The sequence below is a fragment of the Gordionus sp. m RMFG-2023 genome, chromosome 1 (assembly GCF_954871325.1).
Source record: "Gordionus sp. m RMFG-2023 chromosome 1, tfGorSpeb1-WG-v2, whole genome shotgun sequence".
Lineage (NCBI taxonomy): Eukaryota > Metazoa > Nematomorpha > Gordioida > Chordodea > Parachordodidae > Gordionus > Gordionus sp. m RMFG-2023.
In genome coordinates this window covers 5026638-5047496 of record NC_088775.1, presented here as the reverse complement: position 1 = coordinate 5047496, position 20859 = coordinate 5026638, and the positions used below count along the sequence as shown (strand labels likewise).

At 28.0% G+C, this 20859-nt stretch overlaps 1 protein-coding gene across 1 annotated transcript in view; it reads right to left on the bottom strand.

Annotated features, from left to right (window-relative positions):
* Window positions 1-3595: 3595 nt before the first annotated feature.
* The window catches only part of LOC135930843 (uncharacterized), a 33205-nt gene continuing 15941 nt past the window's right edge, over window positions 3596-20859 (bottom strand). Inside the window, exons 8-14 of the mRNA XM_065467635.1 lie at window positions 15796-16108; window positions 13277-13419; window positions 12993-13217; window positions 10170-10367; window positions 8732-8900; window positions 4186-4400; window positions 3596-3751 (exon numbers count right to left, since the gene is read on the bottom strand). Of these exons, the coding sequence (XP_065323707.1) occupies window positions 3740-3751; window positions 4186-4400; window positions 8732-8900; window positions 10170-10367; window positions 12993-13217; window positions 13277-13419; window positions 15796-16108 (1275 nt within the window). The 3' untranslated portion in view covers window positions 3596-3739. The remainder of the gene's footprint in view (window positions 3752-4185; window positions 4401-8731; window positions 8901-10169; window positions 10368-12992; window positions 13218-13276; window positions 13420-15795; window positions 16109-20859) is intronic.

The following is a 20859-nucleotide window of genomic DNA, read 5'->3' as shown; positions in this document are numbered from 1 at the left end:
ATTCTAATTTTTACAGGTAATGTATCACCTGTAAAGTTTTCCAAATATCCACATAAAAAACAAATTATGGAAATTTCCAATAAATATTTTATTATTTTCTAGATGTTTGATTCTAAAATTGAGAACTTCAAGACAATAAAGATACATAATGCTTATAGAAAATTATTCAATGAATGTATTAAAATTATAATAGTATAAATTTCATCTTATGTATATGGATTACCCTCACATCAAATTTCAAATCGACGATTTTTTTAAATTTCACATTCGAAAAATATGAATAGTTACATGACTCACTAGAAGAATTACTTAAAATATTCGAAATACGAAAATTTTAAATTTGTTTCCATTCTTGTTAATAATAACTTTCAAACATATAGACGCCAATACCGATAAAAAATTCTAAAAGGTTATAAATACTGCATAAACGTAGCCATGGGGGGGGGGGGGGGGTCAGGGGAATATTATTTCTCCGGAAATTTGCAAGTTATAAATTCATTTTTAACGAATAAAAGATTTCCCTCTACTCCATCACACTCACTCTCACCTTATATCACTATAAAAAGGAATTTAAAATAAATATAAGTTAATGACTTTTATTATAATTTAAAATTTTTAGAAAAAGCAATTTCATAAAAATACTTAAAACCCAAATTTATAAAAAGAAATATAATATGACCAAAGGCCTACAATATGTGGACCTAAAGACCTCCAATAAAACGTATGGGAAAAAAACCCTAACTAATAATGCCCTCCCCCAGCAAAGTCCTGGCTACGTCTGATACAAATACAACTCGTCTACATTAGTGTAATTCATTGGGGGCAACTATCCTCTACTATTTACTTTAAAGCTTTTTTTCCAAAATTGAATAGGAGTTCTATTTGATATACAGCAATAATAATCTGTATTTTATAAATAATTGTTTAATGTTGTGATAGTTGAATAAGATTTGATTTTGTATATAATTTCATTATTAATGTGACTTAGTAATTTGCATCAGATCTTATTTTTGTATCCTGGTCAAGCCCTAAATTTTCTAATAATTTGTCCTGCCTGATCGTAAACAAAATTTTTTTTATTTGCCCCATAAAGCTCGACCCTAAGTAATTATAAATTATTTGTCTTCACAACCTGACCTGAAATTTATTTAAATATATACAAATTCAATATTTTTTTTAATTGTAAAAATAATAACCTACATTTAAAAATTGGCCCCTTGTTTTTTGCAATAATTTTAAATATATCAGTTTATTCCTCAAAATTTATTGATATCCTATTTAAAAAAATTTTTAAAAAAATATTAGTACCAAAGTCTGAACCCGTGATTATTTTTAGAAAAAGGTCGCCCCGAAGTTCATTAGGGCCGTGATTCGTAGGTCCCAAGGAGTATTTATATTAGATTAAGTAAATTAGAAATTTTATTTACGAAAGAAAAAAATTATTATCAATATAACCATTTATTATATTTTTGTGACTTTTCATTTGTTAGATTATTTTTTATTTTATTTTATTACTTTTACTTTTTATTGTTTTAAATTTATCATCTAAGTTACTAAAAAATTTATTATATGCTGGAATGAATGGTAATCTGATTTATTACTAAAGGTATTTAAATTATATATTTAATTATTTTTATTATAGATTATTCATATAATTTAACCCTATGTTCGTACTAATTTTGTTATATTTATCTAAAAATGAGTAAAATCTATAAGTATGCAAAAATAATTTTCAAGATTTGTTTCACAATTAAATTTATATCATTAAAGTAAGCTAATCAAAAAACGAGGATTTTAAATTTCTCTTTAAATTTGGGAGACTAGGAAAATCAAAAACTCTGTAACTCCATATTTATAAGAAGGGTCTCTAAAATACTGTAGAACTGCCAAATTTATTTAATTTTTTTAAAAACTTCATATGATTCAGATAATGGAAATATTCTTATATAAAAATTAGTCGTCCATCTGCTGATCGGTATTGATTATTGTAATTGGGGAATGACTCTTCGCAATTTTATTATGCGGTAGAGCTTCATTGACAAATAGATTTTAAAAATAATCTGTGTCATCTATACCCCATCAAAATTGATTATAAGGTTCCACTTCCTTTCTAAATTCTTTTAAGTCGAGTTGAATAATTGAAAATTGTTGAGGGAAGTTGATGCGCTTGTAACTTTCTAAGCTGTTCTTTAAATATCTTAAGTTGAATAAAAGCTACTGCCCATAATATGGCATATGTTGGTTATAATTTATCTAAGACAATAGCGAGTGGTGCAAGGATTTTTTGATATTGCTCTACAAATTTATATTTCGTTTGTTTCATGTAAAGATCATTACAATCAGCGTCAACATGACAGAAAATTTATTGGAAATCCCTTCCAAAATCTACCCCTACCCCCATAAAAAACTTCGAAAGCTTCTGCCAAAATATTTCTCACCTGTTATGTTCTAACAACTCGTGATATTAATTAAAAAATCTTATAATGAACCACCTTAATAACCTCAAAACAATTAAACTCTTTCAGGTCTCATGATTATTTAGGTTAAGAATAATAAATAATCATTAGCTGATGACAATCAATTAGTTGTTACACTTCAATTTGTAAAAATATATTATATGTAAGAGAAATAAATATTTATTAATCAATTTAAATTTTTATTAGTCATTTTTATCTTTAATCAAATAGTGCTTATTTTTATTTTCCTTCCTTTGGATTCCTACCTCCCTTAAAAAATAATTGGCAACGCTTCTACCCAATCCCCTCACCCGTCTCTCCTGTATACACTGATTATGATAAAGCGTTGTATAAATTGTTCCTTGTCTATCATAACCTCGTGCATTGAACAGATTTTGACATAATGTAAATAATCTAAAGAAAGGTCTAATAAGTGATTTACGGGAACCTAAATACCGCAAACGAAAGTCATGTGCTGAAGCATATACGAAAGATAGTAAAACGAATGCACAAGGAAGCCGATATAGCGATATGCGAGGCCATCATGGATCGCGTTAGAAAATTAACGCTCGCGATTCATTGGTATTGGCAAACCGCAAAGGCCATTGACTTATCTTACCAAAAACAGTACATACTCTCTAAGATAATATCCAATAGAAGAGTGAAAAATATAATGGCAGAAAAAGAAAAAAAAAATGAGATCACACATGTAATTCGGGTTTATATGTTTTTTTAATTTCACTCGGTAATCGAAAATTATGTTATTAAATTAAACTCTCATTAAAAATGGCTTTTTGAATATATTCTAATAATAGAATTATTTCTTATTTCTGGTAGTATTAGGCCTATAAGACTAGTCAGCAGAAAATTAGAAGAAACATTTATGATCAAAATCTCATTCTCAAATTATGTTTAAAAGTAAAATTTTATATTTTACTATTGGATAAAATTATTTTATTAGAAGTAAATGTCATTTTTGATATACAATATAAAATATGTATATTATATTTTACAAATTATATTACTAATTTTTTGGATTAAAAAATATTAAATTTAGATGATGTAAAAAATTTCTAAATATATTTTAAAAAAACTATTGAGATAAACTATATTAAATTAATAAACAATATATATGTTAATAATATACATATAAAGTAAGATTGCTTTGAAGAATAATAAGCAAGATATACTTAAAATAATGTTACAACTACGATAAATATAATTATATTTATAAAAAATTATAAAACAAAAAAATTTTAGATATTTTCAGCGTTCTCTCGTATTCATTTCCATACCTGGATAATATTATTAATATATTGCATTAGGTTAAAATATTACAATATAATTAAAATCAGAATGATTTTAAAGGAAAATTTTTAAAATAATATTTAAAAATTCAATTTTTTTTTTAAGGCTAAGGCCACGCCAAGATATTCGAGAATTTAAGGTATTTATATAAAAATTAAACAAAAAATATAACTATAAGTATTAATTTAAATATAATATTAATGTGCCCATCATAACTTTAAAATATGGAAATTATTCAGAATTAATATATCAACTAGTAATTATAGACAAAAATAATTTTAATAATGCAAAGGCTAGCAATCAGGAGATATATTTGACAACTCAATTTATGGTTTGCCATCTTTTAATATAATGCGCTCGAAGATTTGGTATTGCCTTAGAAAATATAATAAGTGATGATTGAGAGTTTTTTTTAAATAACCTCATTTTTTTTCTCTATAGGTAAACTAGCTTGCGAAGCTACTCCACACATATTTTCCTTGTTTCTGGCTATTTTAATGTAACCTTCATGTCCCCAATTAATTCCCCAGCTGTTTTTAACGATCCAATAATCGACACCGAGTTCGGAACCGTAACCAACAACGAGCACACCGTGATCTAGCTGGGTGCTGGAGCATAAATTGCTTTCATATATACCTTGAAATGTGACGTGACAAAAAAAATAAATAAAGTGTTAGGAATGTGAAATACTTAAAATGAGATCTTCCATTTTAAATAAATGTATAAACAATGATTTAATTAATTTCTAATAAGAAAAGACCAATTATAATTATCTAGAAAATATAAATATCAACTAAAGTTATTACGGCTTAGGATATATTAGTAGAAAAAAAGCAAAGGTTTAAGGATAGCTAAAATTAAGCGCGGGAGAAATAAAACGAAGTATTGCTACAGTTAAGAGAGCCAAAGTGTTAATCCTTATAATCTTAGAAAAATATTTTTTTAAAAAAATAAGTTTTGGAGTTGAGTTATTTAGTCACCCAGATTAATTCCCATTCTTTTTTTTCTTTTCAGGATTTTTATTCATTCGAATAACTAATGATCACCATTAATTAATACGGAGATAAATATGAGTGACTGCTATGATATAAAAGTATTTTGGTATTGTAATTAAAAGTCAAATTAAAAAAAAAGAAGAAAATACAAAAGGCTCATAACTAAATGCGAAAGTAATTCTATCGCGAAATTAATTCAACAAGGTGAATTATAAATTGGTTACCATGATTTCGGGTATTTTATATAATTTGTAAATGTAAATTGAATTCCATAGAGAAACATTGTATAAGATGACAAATAAATAAGCTAATTAGTGGTTATATATTCCACAACTTACATAAGATTGTAAGTCATGTAATGTAACCCTCATGCATAATTTACGATCTAAGACCTCAGCTAATTTTAAACCTTAATATATGGTCTTTATTAGCCGTTATTACTGAAAATGATTTAATTTTAATTGTATTTTTTTAGATATAACTTATTTTTTAAGAGCAGATAACGCAAGTTGAATAAAGTTGAAATTTTACATGACCAACAGTTATAGTTAGTGTTCTGCGACTCGAGCTTAGTTTATAGTCAAAAAACGACTCCAACACGAGATAAATGAGGCGCATTAGTCGGTTGGTTAAGTTTATGAACAACTATAAATAAGAAAAGGATGATGATAATATTTAAGAAATACGTTGATTTGTAAATTAAGATGAATCCTTAAAGGTAGGGGAAATGTTCCATAAATGGTCATGTTTGAAGACTGGCCACCACCCTTAAACTTTTATCTATTGGACCAATTCCTCATCTCAAAATTGGTCAAAAAGTGTAAATTTATGATATGTACCTTCCCTTTTAGTTCCTTTCTTAAATAGAGCAATCCAATATAAAAAAATATTTTAAATAAACTGTTTTTAGTACCTCTTTCTGGAAAAATCACGTTACACATTTTTTTTTGTTTCGTGAAAAAAATTACTAAAAGATTACTGTTATTTTATATAAAAATTATCCTTGGGAATTTAGCATTATTCACGCAAAAAATTAGACTTTAAAAATTTTAATATTTAATAGACATATAAAGCCGCTTAATAATAATAAATAAGTGAGTATTGTCTGGCCATGCATTGACTGGCAAAAATTCATACATTCATATTGAAATGAAAAGCTTGCGTTAAACAATATTTAGGTGTTGAGAATTGATAGTTAAACTGAGAATGGTTATTTAAAAATATAAATGAAATGTTTTTGTTATATAAATCAAATTTATCCACAATTAAAATTATGTAAACATATAAAATAGAATATGGAAGAAAAAGTAGTCCACAAATTTATAATATTTATAGAACAGATATATTATATAAAAAAATGTAACAGGCCTAATAAATTTTTAAAATCATAAAAAATTTCCGTTAGATGGCGTAATTCATAAGTGGTTAATTTTATATTGCAATAAGAATATTTAACAAAAAGATAATTAAGATATTAATTTATAAAATATTATCATTAAGTGGATGATAATAGATGTTAATACTAATTAAATTAGGTATATATATAAATTTTTATATGCCTAAAAAATGATGAAATATATAAGATAGGTCTTTTGCAAGTATTTCATATTTGTAATAAAATTCTTTAATAATATATTAATGGCCAGTCAATACATACTATGTTTTAACTGGCCAAACAACTTTCACATAACCTCACCTAGCTCATAAACAATTATAGATAGAGCTTTGATTCAAATTTTATTTTAAAGATTAATAATTAGGCTACACATTGATATAAAATTTGCTTGGTTAAAACCAAATATTAATACCTTTTTTTTGCACAAAAGCAAAAACATGGCCATTCATGGCACATTTCCCCTACCTAAAATTATGACAATGTACTATTATTAGTTCTTAAACTTCGTCATTAAATTTTTTTTTTAAATGAAATAATACTGATACTGAAACTAAGTATCCAAATGTATAATTTTTTTAAATAAAATTATTAGACAAATTATGAAGTATATATTTAAACAATTTTCTCTTCATTACATTATAAATGTTACAAATAAACATAAGAAAATATAAATTCGATTATGTTTTAGTAGAATATAATCCAAACCCATAAAAATAGATTACTAGATAGATCATCTTACCTAAAGAAAGAAGTGCAACATTTGAAATTATGCTGTTTGTTATATGTATTCCAACTTTTAAATCGAGAAATAACCATTTCGCAGGGAAATAAAAAGAAATAACGCCTATTTTTCTTTTATAATAGTAGTAGTACAAATCGATCAGATGAGGATAACATATTGAGATAATTATCATAGACGCCGGCTTCTTTCTCATTCATATTAACAAATTTTTATTGGTGTGAAGGGGGGGGGGCGGTCGTTTTCAGGAATAATAGGTATTTACGTTTTTACGATCAAACACGACTAAATCATTTAGCAATTCTTAAATACTAATAAAGAAGAAGCAAACGATCTTAATTTTAAATGTGACACTGATTACGAATATTGTTGTAAAATAAAAAATGAATATATAGTAAGAAGAAAGACATTTTTATAAGTCGCCGCCATTATATTTTTTAACAATCGGTGCAGAAGAAATTTGCGTACTATCTTAATAAAGAAAGTAGTCATTTAAGGATTAAAACACTTACTCTCCGTAAATTTATATTATATGCAAATAATAATTAACTGTTTTGTTAGAAAAAAAACCAGTGTATATTAAAATACGAACAAATAAAGAAAAATTAAAGTCCCTGATCTTAGTCATTATTTAAATCAATTTGATTAAAATTGTTGGCCCTAGCTCTCGATGAGTAATATTAATTTAATCATATAAAAATATTATTAAATTGTGGAATATTTAATCAAATAATACGCTTAATTATTGTTAATATATATTGGGATTCGGATCATACATTATAATAAAATACCGAAATCATGGTTATGTTTAAAAGTTCAATGGAAAAACGAACCCAAGCTATTTATTTATACCTAGTTGAAGGTAAAAAAATTTAATTCTTAAGGTTTTTACATTTCTTTTTCCTTGACCATAATAATTACTTTAACATATTTCTTTATGAGTCGTAAGCTTGATGAACATTATCGCCCCTGAGATTTCAAAGCCTTTCCACAATATGCGAAATCTCAAGGTGTTAAAAAATTGTAGTAATGTGGAAGGTATAAATATTATAGTTATTATTGATATTATCGAAATATATGTATGAATATATCATATGATATTATTTGTATATTATGAATAATATAATGTTGGGTGTAAGTTAACTACCTAACTAGCACCCATAGCATCTATTATAATGCGATATTCAGATCTAGAAATTGTTATGGTTGTATAAATAAATGTTGTAAGAATTATTATTATAAAAAAAAATCTTGATTCAACCATTTTTGTTTAAAGCGCATAAATAAAAGTTTTTGACAGGGGCCAAGTCGAATTGTGTTAATCACATGTAAAATCGATGTGTCAAAAATTAATAAATTTTGTCTGAGATATGTAAGGCGTACTCTATACGATAATAGCTCTAACGTAAGGAATGTTCAACTGAAGGAAATATTTTGATCGAATGAGATATATTTAAATTTAAACAAGTATTTGAAGTAAGATGTAGGATTAAAGGTTAAAGAGATATGGGTTAAGTTTAATTAGATTAGGATATATTAAAAAATAGATTTTTTTAACAAAATTTAATAAGGTTTATTAATAACTTTTCAAAAATCTGACACAGTCAATTGTAAATAGATGAATAGGAATTTCAATAGATCGTCTGTTGCAACGGCAATTTCTTTAAATTGGAACCATAACTACTCTTAAAAATACTATTCCGGCGAAATAATTTATCTTTTAATGTAGGCGCGCCATAAAAGATTTTTAAAAAAATTTGCTAAAGAAACACGTGACCTATGAATATCATAAAGAAATTTTTGATATCACATATTTTATTTTTTAAAAAAATTATACCAGATTTATAGAATTGGAAAGTCGATCCGCTAGCGTCTACGCCTATCGAGATGGGGCCTATACCGGCTACGGCTTCGGCCAAAGCCCATTCGTTGCCCTCAGGTAAGTCTACGAAACCATAATCACTCGCTCCAACATCGGAACGAGAAAATAGACATTTTATCGACTCCTTTTGAATATGGTAGAGGTAATAGGGTTGAAGGGGGGGGGGGGGTGTTATAAATCACATTTAATTTTAATATAAATTGGAGGTTCTTTAAGGATGCATAGATAAATGAATATTGGAGTCTGGAAAAATTAAAAAAAGCGTTTTATTATCGAGAGGATTTGACGTAGTATATAAACTTAAAAATGGTTCACTGATGACATGTAAGACCCCGAATCGGTCAAACCCTAACAGATATTCAAACGAATTGTGGTGATATCAATGCTTCTGTAAATATTCTCCTTAAGAAAAAGAGTTAATTATTCTTTATATTTTCCTCGAGCCTTATAATTTATAGATTTTCTAAAAAAAATTATATCATATTTTTTTTCTTCAAACTGTGGCACAAAAATTTAATTTCCAGGATCGAGCTGGAACTAGAAAAATGAGTTCGGTGCAAGAATGGTAATTAATTTGTTTAAAAATTATTTACAATCATCGCTATTAGAATGATAAAATCTTATAGGATGAGTGGACAGTGCTTTCGGCCAAGGACTTTTGGTAGGAAATTCATAAATTTTTTTAAGGCTTACAATTTAACAAATTTATTAAATATAAATTTTATGCAAACATACTTAGAGTATAATTATTGCAATCGTGAGATATTTTAATTACCTTTTATTTGATACCCATATCGTTATTTTATGTTGAAAAAATTTTCATTGCCCTAAAACCAGGGTTTCAGACAGAACTGAAACCGCTAAATTGGAACAAACCGTTTTAATTTTTCGAACCGTAACCGAACCGTTATAAAGAAAATATAGAAAGATCGAACCGACTGTTATAAATAATGTTGAACCGGTTTAATTCAAAAATATATGATGAATATATAAATATGTATATTATATTCAAATAAAATTTTGAACCTTTTTTTAAAAAAAAATTTTAATTTTATGCGTCACTTTTTTTATGAAAAACGGAAAAAGCAACCATAGAAGCAGACGATATTTACTCTAGGATGTTTTACTTTCTCTTAAAACGTAAAAATTTCTATTTATTTTATTTTTTGTCTTATTCGACATCCTAAATATAATGCATACCGATTTTTTTAAGGAACAAATAACAACTCCACCGTTAAGCTTATTAAGGTTTAAATATTTATATTATAATTTTTAATATGTATATACAACCTAGACAAGATAACCATAAATAAACCTAATATTAATTTGGCCAATATTTAAATAAAGGGGGGGGGGGGTAGTAAATATAATTATAATCTTTGATTTTTTTTACCGTAGCCTTATAGGGGTAACTCTCTTCTGTGTCCAGCCCTTTGTTTACCTTGATATATTCGAAAGCGTTATCCATCAGGCCACCGTTACAGCCTTCATTGCCAAATGCGAAGGAACAATCCACTAAGTTTTGTTCACTGAGACTCACTAAGTCGGTATAGCCATTTTTGATGAAATATTGGCCCTCCAAAGCGCCAGTCTTTGTTTTTTTTTTCGTAAACGAAGAATAAATAATGTAATATTTTTCATTTATATAAATCATCATTGAAAAATATATAATTATTATAATTAGTAAACAATTATGAAAAAAAAATCTAACAAAAGGACAATATTGAGGCATAATACTAAATAAACAAATAAAAGCGAAAGCAGCAGAAATTATTCAGAACCTCCTTCATCTAATCATCAGGAGAGATCAAATCAATAAAACAAACATAATTAGCCTTAAGAATGGCTATTGCGATCCTCTGCCTTAAGTAAAAACCTTCGCGAGGCTCCCCAGAATTTTTTCTGATTAGGCGGCCAACGTCTTTAAAAATGTTTTTAGCCAAATCACCATATGTTGTTAAGGTGGAGCAAATGATGGGTATGAATATGTAATTTGAGGAATCAGCGCTGTATTTGCTTATCTTAAAATTTTGAGCTCTGTTCAGCGTCCTTGTTAAAATTAGAGGGGGGGGGGTTAGTGTTCACACAAGAGAAATCCCATATTAAAAACTTTCCTTGAGACCATGGAATACGTGTGACCACACCAGGACGCCTACTATCGGAAAATAAGCCAGAAGGATCCATTGAGATAGGAAAACCAGCCGACCTAAGTGCAAGAGATATAATTTAATTGCATTTCAAATGTCGAGTTTGGCGGCCGGGATTACGATTGCAATGTAAAGGATGAAGCGCCATATTGTCATCAACAGTATGACATTTGCTGCATTTATATGGTTATGAAAAGGGAATGTTGAGCCTGATACATAAAGCATAACTGAGCTCATGGTTGTCCAATTCGAGTTTGAGATTGGTAGATGGAATAATATCTAAAAATTCATATCCCCGATCTTTGATTAGTTCAATAAATGTGGATCTAGCCAATGGTGAGACTCGAAATAAGGTAATCAACGGCATTTTTCACAAGTGGTAAATCCCAATCCTTCTGCTTCACAGAGATCGGAAATAGGGTTGAGGTTGTGACGGATTTTGCCGATTCTATCTTAGCTGTATTCAAAAAAGGATCGTGAACCGACAGAATGTTGGACAATTAATATACGTGCCTGAAGGTGGCTGGCAATGAAGGCACATATTGAGATCGACAATGGGAATCTTATACCAAGGCCGCCATGTTTGAAAGGAAGTGTGGCTTGATGCCAAGCTAGGTCTGTAAATTTGATATTTAAGCAGTGGCTAAGGATGACTTTTATTCTGGTTTCGAATCTCACTAAATGCTCCCTCTCTAAAAATAATGCGCTCGATCGTAGGACATAAAGGATTTTAGAGATGTTGAAGAAATTCCGAATTAAAAAAAAGGCCTTGTGAGACGAAGGAAGAATGCGTTTTAAATTTTTAAAGATATCGTCCATATCGCTAAAAAAAGAATTCACTGACTCCTCACCAATGGGAGAGCCCAAATGTGATAGATTTTTCAAGGGGACATGCTTAAAACCAAAAACGTTTTGCGGAATTGTATTAATAACGCAGTATTCAGTTTTGATTTGATTAATTACGAGTCCGAGGCTGTCAGTAGAAGTCTTAATAATATTGATAGCCTTTTCACCTCTGCAGATTCGCCAGAGATGACCCCATCATCTATATACCATAAGTGTAAGGGTATCGTGCAGTCATTGTTTATTTTAGTAATCAAATCATGGATACCAAGGCAAAATAATATGGAACCTAGAGGATCACCTTGCTGAATACCTTCGGAAGAGAGTTAGGATATGATGGCCAAATACCAAATGTGATGGTTTCTTATAAGACGAGAGGATATAGTTTGTTAAAAGTAGGAAATGTTTTATAAATTGTGAGATTATTACTTGTCTATGAATACTATTATAAGCATTTGTAAAATCGATCTTTACAAGATGTTGGGCAGCTGTGGTATTTTGAGCTTAAATGCGCGTTATATGTGCAGCTGCTTCACAGCCTAAGCTCGTACCAACCCCAAATTGCAACGGAAGAAGTATATTAGATAATTGTGCAGGAATTCTGCTAGCTATTAACTTTAAACTTTACGAAAAAAAATTACTCCCCTTCACAAGCATCAACTTCTTAAGTTGATGATGTTCAATTAAACTTTAAGTAGTTATAGATATTTAATTATAGTTTGTAATTCTATGATACTCAATAATTGCTTGCTGAGATCTATAAAACTCTCATCATTCTTATCCTAATTTATCAATAGTGTCATTTTTTTATAATTAAAAATATTTCTTATTTTGTCCTCATTTAAAATTTATCTTTACTAGGTATAACTTACATACGATAAAAGTTTATTCTCTTCTTTTGATCCCTATGGTGTCAATTTCTATACGTATTTTCTCATCTGTTTTGTCTTATCGGGATAGATATTTTTTAGATGACAAAACAGATGAGAAAATACATATAGAAATTGACACTTTAATTCTACCCACCGAGAAGGGTTTAACTTTATTAACGACTTCTCCTCCATAGAATATTAAAAACAATTATTTATTAAATAAATAAAAATCATAGAAAATTAAATTTTGACATCAGTTAGAAATGAATTGCAATTATGGTATTTTTTTGGCATTCAATTCATTTTTATGTCTTCAAATTCTCATTTTATAAAGAATATTTAAAAAAAAATTACGGCACTAAAAGCCCAACAAGATCCACAGTGTCTTTGATCTTTGACAGGAGTAACGGCTCCAAGAAGTCTCCAATCGACGGATGTGTTGAGATCGGACGGCGGTGAGATGGTGAAGTTGGGATGAGGTTTGAACCATACTCCTGACGAATATTGCAGGATATTTTTGGGTCTCCTTGCAAGGGCTGGTTTCATCCCGTTGTGAACTTTCACAAACTCTTTGTTGTCCTTATATATATATACAAAAAAACAGTTTAAAATTATTTTTTAAAAAAGAAGGTCCTAACCCAATCGGCGTAAACATTGAAATCGAGTTTGTAGGTGACCAATCCCTTGAGATGCTTCAAATTATGTTCCGCGATTAACTCGGCGTTCTTCATAAATATGGCAAATTTGATCAATTTTTCTTGCTCATTTTGGTAAGTTTTATCTATATGTGTTTTTTTTAAAATTATTATTACATTTAAGGATTCAAATTTATATAAATAGAAATTTACATAGAGATTTTGGCTATAAGATATTATGTCCGCCAAAATAAGGTCTCGATGCTTTACCCTAATTCCAAATCTGAGGTTTTAATCAATGACATATAATAATACTTAGACTGAAGATGCATTCATAATAATGCAGTTGAAAGCGTCGCTGAATTCAAATCAGCTGAACCTGCCATTTTGGTAACCCATATAATAATTATACTCATGTTAAAAACTACGATTAAATTGATAACTTGCTTCCTTATTATCTCGATGATTCAGGCAATTCTTTAATAAAGTTTACGCCAGACATAGGAATAGATTGGCCTCTCGTTAAAAATTTTTAATAATGGTACGGGTAACCAAAATGGCGTTCCCAGCTGTTTTTCATTGATGTACACTTTTAATGAATGCATCTTCAGTTTAGGTATTATTATATGACATTGGTTTTAATATAAAATTTTATTTTAATATATATATAATTGCCTACGAATTTGAGATGAGGCTTTGAAGTAGTCCTAAAAAAATTTTATTTAAGATGGTAATTTATCTTTTCTTGTAAACAAAAAAAACTCACCGAATTTAGAGATTTTTCTGGGAAGCGAACAATCACATCAATGCGGAATTAATTATAAAATTAGGAAACAAAAAAAACGAACAATGAGTGGAAAACATATGATGGAAGCGTTTAAAATTTATTTGTTGCTCATTTTCAATCTCATCTTGAAAATTATTTTTAACAACTGAGAATAAAAATAATTCCGGGCAAGAAGCCATATAAAATATCAGACCCTAATAATTAGTCTTGATAAATTTTTTCCCTCTCCAGGAAATGGGAATTTCCCTAGATCTGTGCTCTAGTGTTGTAAACCTCGCTCTATTTTTAAATATGGTTAACCTAATATTATAGCCAATAATTCTTTCTTTTTTGCTGATAGATGTCCAACAACTTAATCTAGATAACGCAATACTGTTTTGGTTAAAATTATTGGATCAGCTGTTTTTAAAAAATTGAGCCGTTTAACTCCGACCCCGGTATATTTAATAAATTTAAGCCCGACCCAGCCCAAACTAAATTTTTTTTAAACAAAAGGTCCGACCGGGTCCGGATCTTTAATATAAGGAAATTGAAGAATTAAACTTTTAATAGATAAGACCGCTACTATTTTAGTTATTAATTTTGGGAATAAAGTAGTAGTGTTGTTACACGGCTCGACTCAATATTTTAGTCAGATAAAATATTGCCTAAATTCGAGGCTTCGCTAATAGATGTATATAAAGCATTATTGTGCTATCTGAGAAAAATATTCAGTCCGTTTATTTTAACAAAAATATATACTCTTCGAATACTTAAATCATTTTTTAGTACCGTTAAACGGGTCGATTTGGGCCGACTTTTAAAAACCCGGTTAACATTGCCAGGAAATTTATTATGGCAAGCCTGAAGATTTTGCCTTGTAAATGACAGAAAAGTTTGGATGTCTAGCAGCGAAACCTCCAGGCTTTAACAAAATTTTTCAGGGGCCAAAATATTTAGCTAGCCTCACAACAGTAGTGAACTCTTTTAAAAATTAAGATCTACAGATAAATTACAGGTTTTACCCAAATATATCAAGATCTCTTCTATAGAATCCAAAGCCAGATTTAGGGCCCGAACCCGGCTCAAATTTTTTAAATCAACATATATATATAAATTTAAAAGGCATTTTTGTGAAGTGAAAAAAAAAATTCACTAATCGCTACCTCGCTGTCACTCATAATTTTGAAATTTTTGATAAAGCCGTGTCCAAGACATCAAAATATTTTCGAAAACTTTATCAAAAAACATAAAATATACTTTTTTTTATTAATAGAAAAACAAAAATTTGACCAAAAAAGGTTAAATAATTAGGATTTCTTTAATGATTTAAAACTTTCGAATTTTCTACGTTATTTCTTAGAATTCTTTCATATTTTCAAACCCGATCCAGGCCCGGTTTCTAAAATCTTATTTAAACCCGGTGTCTATTTCGGGCCAGGTTTCGGACCGAATTACGGGACAAGCGATATCAGTTTTGTGGTAAAGAAAAATCAGAAACAGTTTTCAAAGCAGCCATTTTAAAAAAAATATATATATATTTCCCATCGTAAATAATATGATAAATTTATAATTATATGAAGTGGTCACTGTTTAGATTGAGTTCAAACATTAAATGGATCTAAATTATTTTGTCTGGCAAAAATCGGTTCGAATCAATTTAACCGACAAAATGGCTAGATTATATTTGGTCTACCAATGTCTTTCCGTTTGACCTTCAGTTTAATAGAAATAAAAAAAAATATTTTTTTTTTACTGTAAAGTCGCATGAACTCGTGGAACATGTCGAAAGGGTCCACGTGATATCCGAGAGACGTGGAGATGGCCAGCGACGAGAATAGCCGTTGGGGGAGAATATTATTGAGATCCATATTGGGTGAAGCCACCTCGTTAGGTAAGTGGTCATGTTTTCGAGATTGGAGCAGGTCAAGATCGCGGCCATTTATAAATGGCGACATTTGGAAAGCTAAGATCGAACAGAAGAGGAGTAGTAATTTTGCCATTTTTTTTAGTGAATTTCTTTGTGTAATTAAATATATATATTCTGATTTATTGAAATGTGTATTAAAAAAAAAATTATTTTATTAAATGATTTAAATTTATTTGATGAACGATGATTTATTATTATTTTTTGCAATTGATAAATAATTATTATTTCATCATATACTTTTCTTTTACAATATAATAAAAGTTTCATGATGGCTTGGCTTCGTGCCAATTAATGAACAATGAGATTTTAAAAAAAATGAGACATCTTAATTTACAACATACTATTAGATAAAGTTATCACAAAAGGAGAATTATTTTAAAAAAAAAGGTTTTTTTTATAATAGTATTAGACAAAGGTGATTATTATATAAAAAAAGGATTATATATAAAAAATTAGACAAAAGGAGATTATTATATTATATAAAAAAAAAGTAATTTCATATTTTGAAAAATTATTAACAACTTAAAATTTTTTATATTTCAACTTCACACATCCACAACCAAAGCAAAAATATTTTATTAATTTTTTTTTATTTCACTTCCCATTTCACAACCAACACAAAAAATATTTTTTTATTAGAACTTAGACATGACCTTGAACCTGCAGTGTAGGGGTGTGCGTAACATTGTTGGAAATATCCCCCCCCCCCGTCGCGAATTTGCCTGCTTTCGTAGATATAGTTTTATATTAGGCTGATAAAAATTTTCGCCCTATGCATCCCTAAATAGGAAGAATTTTCAAAGAAAAATTGGTATAAATTTAATAACTTTTTTAAAGTAACGACTTATAATTTCTAAATTTTTAGGGGGAAAAAAAACATTAATGAAAACCCAAGTACAATAAGTGGACTTAAGGTCTTCAATAAAATTTATGGAGAAAAAAAAACCTACCTTTCCACCCCCCCCCCCACCACTGCCTGTATGTGCCTAATCCTTCAATGTGATTAATTTTTAAACGTAGACACATACACAGATATTAGCGTAGATTTTTCAAAATGGAAAATCCCAGCACCAATGACTACTTTGGTTCTTATATGAGTTTTTTAGGCCAGGTAAAAATATTTCATTTTTTTCTTGAAAAATATAAACCAAAGTAGTAATTATTAAAAATACGATTAATAATTGTTATTCATTTATGGGGGGGGGGAAAAAACGACTCCTATTTTTATATTATAATTTTAATGACATAAAAATAGTATGTTTAAATCCCGAATAGAAATGTCGAAGGTGACACTCGAATGCAAAAATAAAATACTCAAATTCAGAAAGAAAAAGAATATTAAAAAAGTTTCAAAACTTTGTTTAAATTTTTTAAAATTTCATATATATTTAAAATAGCTTATTTATTTATTTTGTTTAAAGTTTAGAAAGTTTGTGAATATAATTTTTTGATGTTTTGGATACAGTCTTAAAAAGGCATTTAAATTTTTTTTTAAAAATTCTATTTATAAAAATGGATATATTTTTATTAGTCTTTTTGTCCAAGATATTTTTGTCCTGGATTATATATATATTTACCACTAGCAGATACCTTCAGAGGTTCCAAATTTTAAAAAGAAGGAAGGAAGGAAGGAAGGAAGGGAGAAAAGAAATAAAGAAAGAAAGAGAATTATTAAAATTTTGTTATCTAGAATAACATCATTAGGAAAGAACAAAATTATAATATTATCTATAATATTTTATATATATTATTATGTTTTGAGGTTTTGGGGTTAATTTCATTTTATTTATATAGTTTTTTCAAGGTAATTGTTTATTTTATAAAAAATAAGGAAGATATATCGGAAAATAAAATATTAGGTCAATTCAGCGAAACATTTTTTTTGCGAAGTTATTATCACGAAACCAATACGTAAAAATTTTTTTACCGCGAAACGTTTACAATTAAGACAATATCGCGAAACCCATTACCTCGAAACTATTTCTGCGAAACCTACGTTTTCGCGGGAGCTTTATAAACGAAACAAAGAATATATTGCGAAATGCGCTTATCAAAAGATAAACAAGATATTGAAATTAATATATTAAACTCCCATATGTTTTAAATTCATAAGAGCGAAATATTTTAACGGTATTTTTTTATTGTGCATCAGGTAAACAAGAATTGTCTTAAATGTGTCCTTTATCTGAAATCTATGAAAAAAAAAGAACTTAACAATTATTTCCTGATTTTCTCTATCACTCATTGGTCGTAATTAAGGAGGAAGCAGTTTGGTTTTACCCCCACCCTTTCTTCCTCCGTTCGAAATAAATTTTTTGAAAAGTGACTTTATGCCATTTAAAATTAAATCTATCAAATATTTTGCAATGCTTAGAATATTGCTTCCTATATTCAAAGATTAGGATTAAAGATTACATAAACGATTTTCGCTAAATAAAAATTTTGATTTTATCTAACTTTTCCTATTTAATAATTTTTTTCTTAAATTATTGTACATGTTGGCGTAAATGTGTTTTTTGACAACTTTAAATCAATTTTTGAAGCGCGGGGAAGTGTATTTCAGCATGTTTACTTAGAAAACCTATCTTATGAATTTTAGACAATTTCACGATAAACCGTTGTCATGTATAATTTTTATTTAAAAAAAAAATCTATGGGAAAACTAATATAAATAAATATAATTAAGTTCAAAATTTCATGACAAAATTGTGTGATATTTATAGGGTAGGGTAATGTGAACATGTTAGAATAAATTTCCGGTAAAATGAGATATTTAAATATTAAAAAATGCGCTCAAAATGTGATTTAAAGTTGAAATAATGACACATTTACGCTTACATCGATACATAGGATAGGAACATGGTTACCAGGTCAAAATTTTCAAATTCCAGAGGGATTCAAATAAATGGTAAATTTAAATCTATCATAAATTTAATGCATCTTCTGATAATAGTTTACAGAAATTTTAAAATATATACGTGTTGTATTTACATATTTTTATATGTAAATAATTTCTTTAAACAGTTTATATTAAACTTCGAAAGAGCTATTTTGATTATTATTATAAATTGAAAAAAAGATATTGTAAAATAATCACTATGGAATTATTTGTCGTAAAGTTTCATGTTTAATTTATGTTATAAGAATAAAAATAAGAGAAAAAGAGTGTAGTTGAAAATTAATCATAGAGTTTCTAAAAAATTGATATCTTTTAAAATATAAATTATATAAAATTTCCAAAATTTATATCCGGAGACGTATTACAATGGAACGTTGTTTTATTCTTTTTAGTAGTCGTATATGAAAATATGCTTAATTTTTTATATATAAAATCGTGGATTCTATTTAATCATTAATTAACCCCATATCTGGGGACCCCTTTTAATCATGCCCTCATCTCCCAAGGGGTTAATTTTTAGAAGAAATAAAAATATTCCTAGCTATTCCGAAATTTTTTAGTGCCATCTTCTTTATTATTCTTATCTGGGTAACAAGGTTTTGTCCGCTTCCTTGTGAAAAACGTGCCTTCTCCTTAGGGGCCAAGCGAATTATACCAATGAAGTTACATATTAACTCTAATTATTTTATATATGTCAAATTTTCTTTAATAAAAGAAATAAATTGAAGAAATTCTTAATCTAAATTATTCACTAATTATAATAATTCTTATTCTTTTAGTCTAATCATACAATTTTAAAGTTGCCCTTTCTAATCTATTATACTAGATAAAAATTTTATAAAGATTATAATTTTATTTTCAAATCAAATATTATAAAATACTTATAAAAAAAAGAAAGAAATAATGTTACTTTTTAAACAATTACATATTATAACCAAATTTAACTCGGGCCGGAGAAAATAAATATTTTTCACAAACCTGGGCCAGCTCATACCAATGGTTGTATCTGTATGTAACGGAGAAAATAAATAAACAAATATTTGACTATGTAAATATTTATTCACATATTTTTTTAGTCATCCTCTTGGTTTAAATAATTTGCTTCCTTTTTCCTTATGTCTCAATTTAATTCTTTTAAAAAAATATAATAAATATAAAAATTTGTCAGACGTTGAGGGAAATAGTTCCGAGTCGGCAGAGATTCTAACCGAACCCAAACCCGGAATTAAACCCAAACCGGACCTGGACCCAGTTTTAAAAATTTTAAAAACCCGAACCGTACCCGCGAATTATTTTGAACCGTTCAATGAATTTTATTTTTAAAATCATATATTAAGATATTTGTAAAATTGTAAATACAAATATCAATATTTTAATATTTTCAATTTATTTAAATATAAAAGGTATAAATCCTTAAACATTACTTAAATGATGATAAGATTTGTGCGAAAAGGTATATTATTAACTTGAGTCGGGTTTAAACCATATCCAGGACCCATTTTATCTGATGATTATAGTTTGGATGAAGCTATGGAACAAGATGATTTAGATTAATTGATACAACTTAAAGAAAATACAGGAGAAAATAGCTAAAAGAGAGCTATCGTTTGCAGAGAAAAGGATTGGAATGAAAACAATTGGATTTGGCGATTTCAAAAGATTGGATAAGAAAGTAAATATTTTTCATTTTTGGAAATCTGGTATGCTGCGGCACCCTGATTTATAAGTTTTATTCAAAATCTTATCTGCTGTTCTTACAATCCAAGCCTTGTGTATAAAAATGAATATTATTTTAATTATCAATGTATTATAAAATGGATAGAATTATATTTATAATAAGCTGTAACTTTGCCACATTGATTTATAATAAAAATTTGTATTTTCTACCAGGACCAGGCTTTTTAAAAATAAAATTTTTTTTAGAGTTCCATTTTATTTAGATTCCTAAAATGTTTATTGTTTATATTTATGATAAATGATAACGGGGTTAA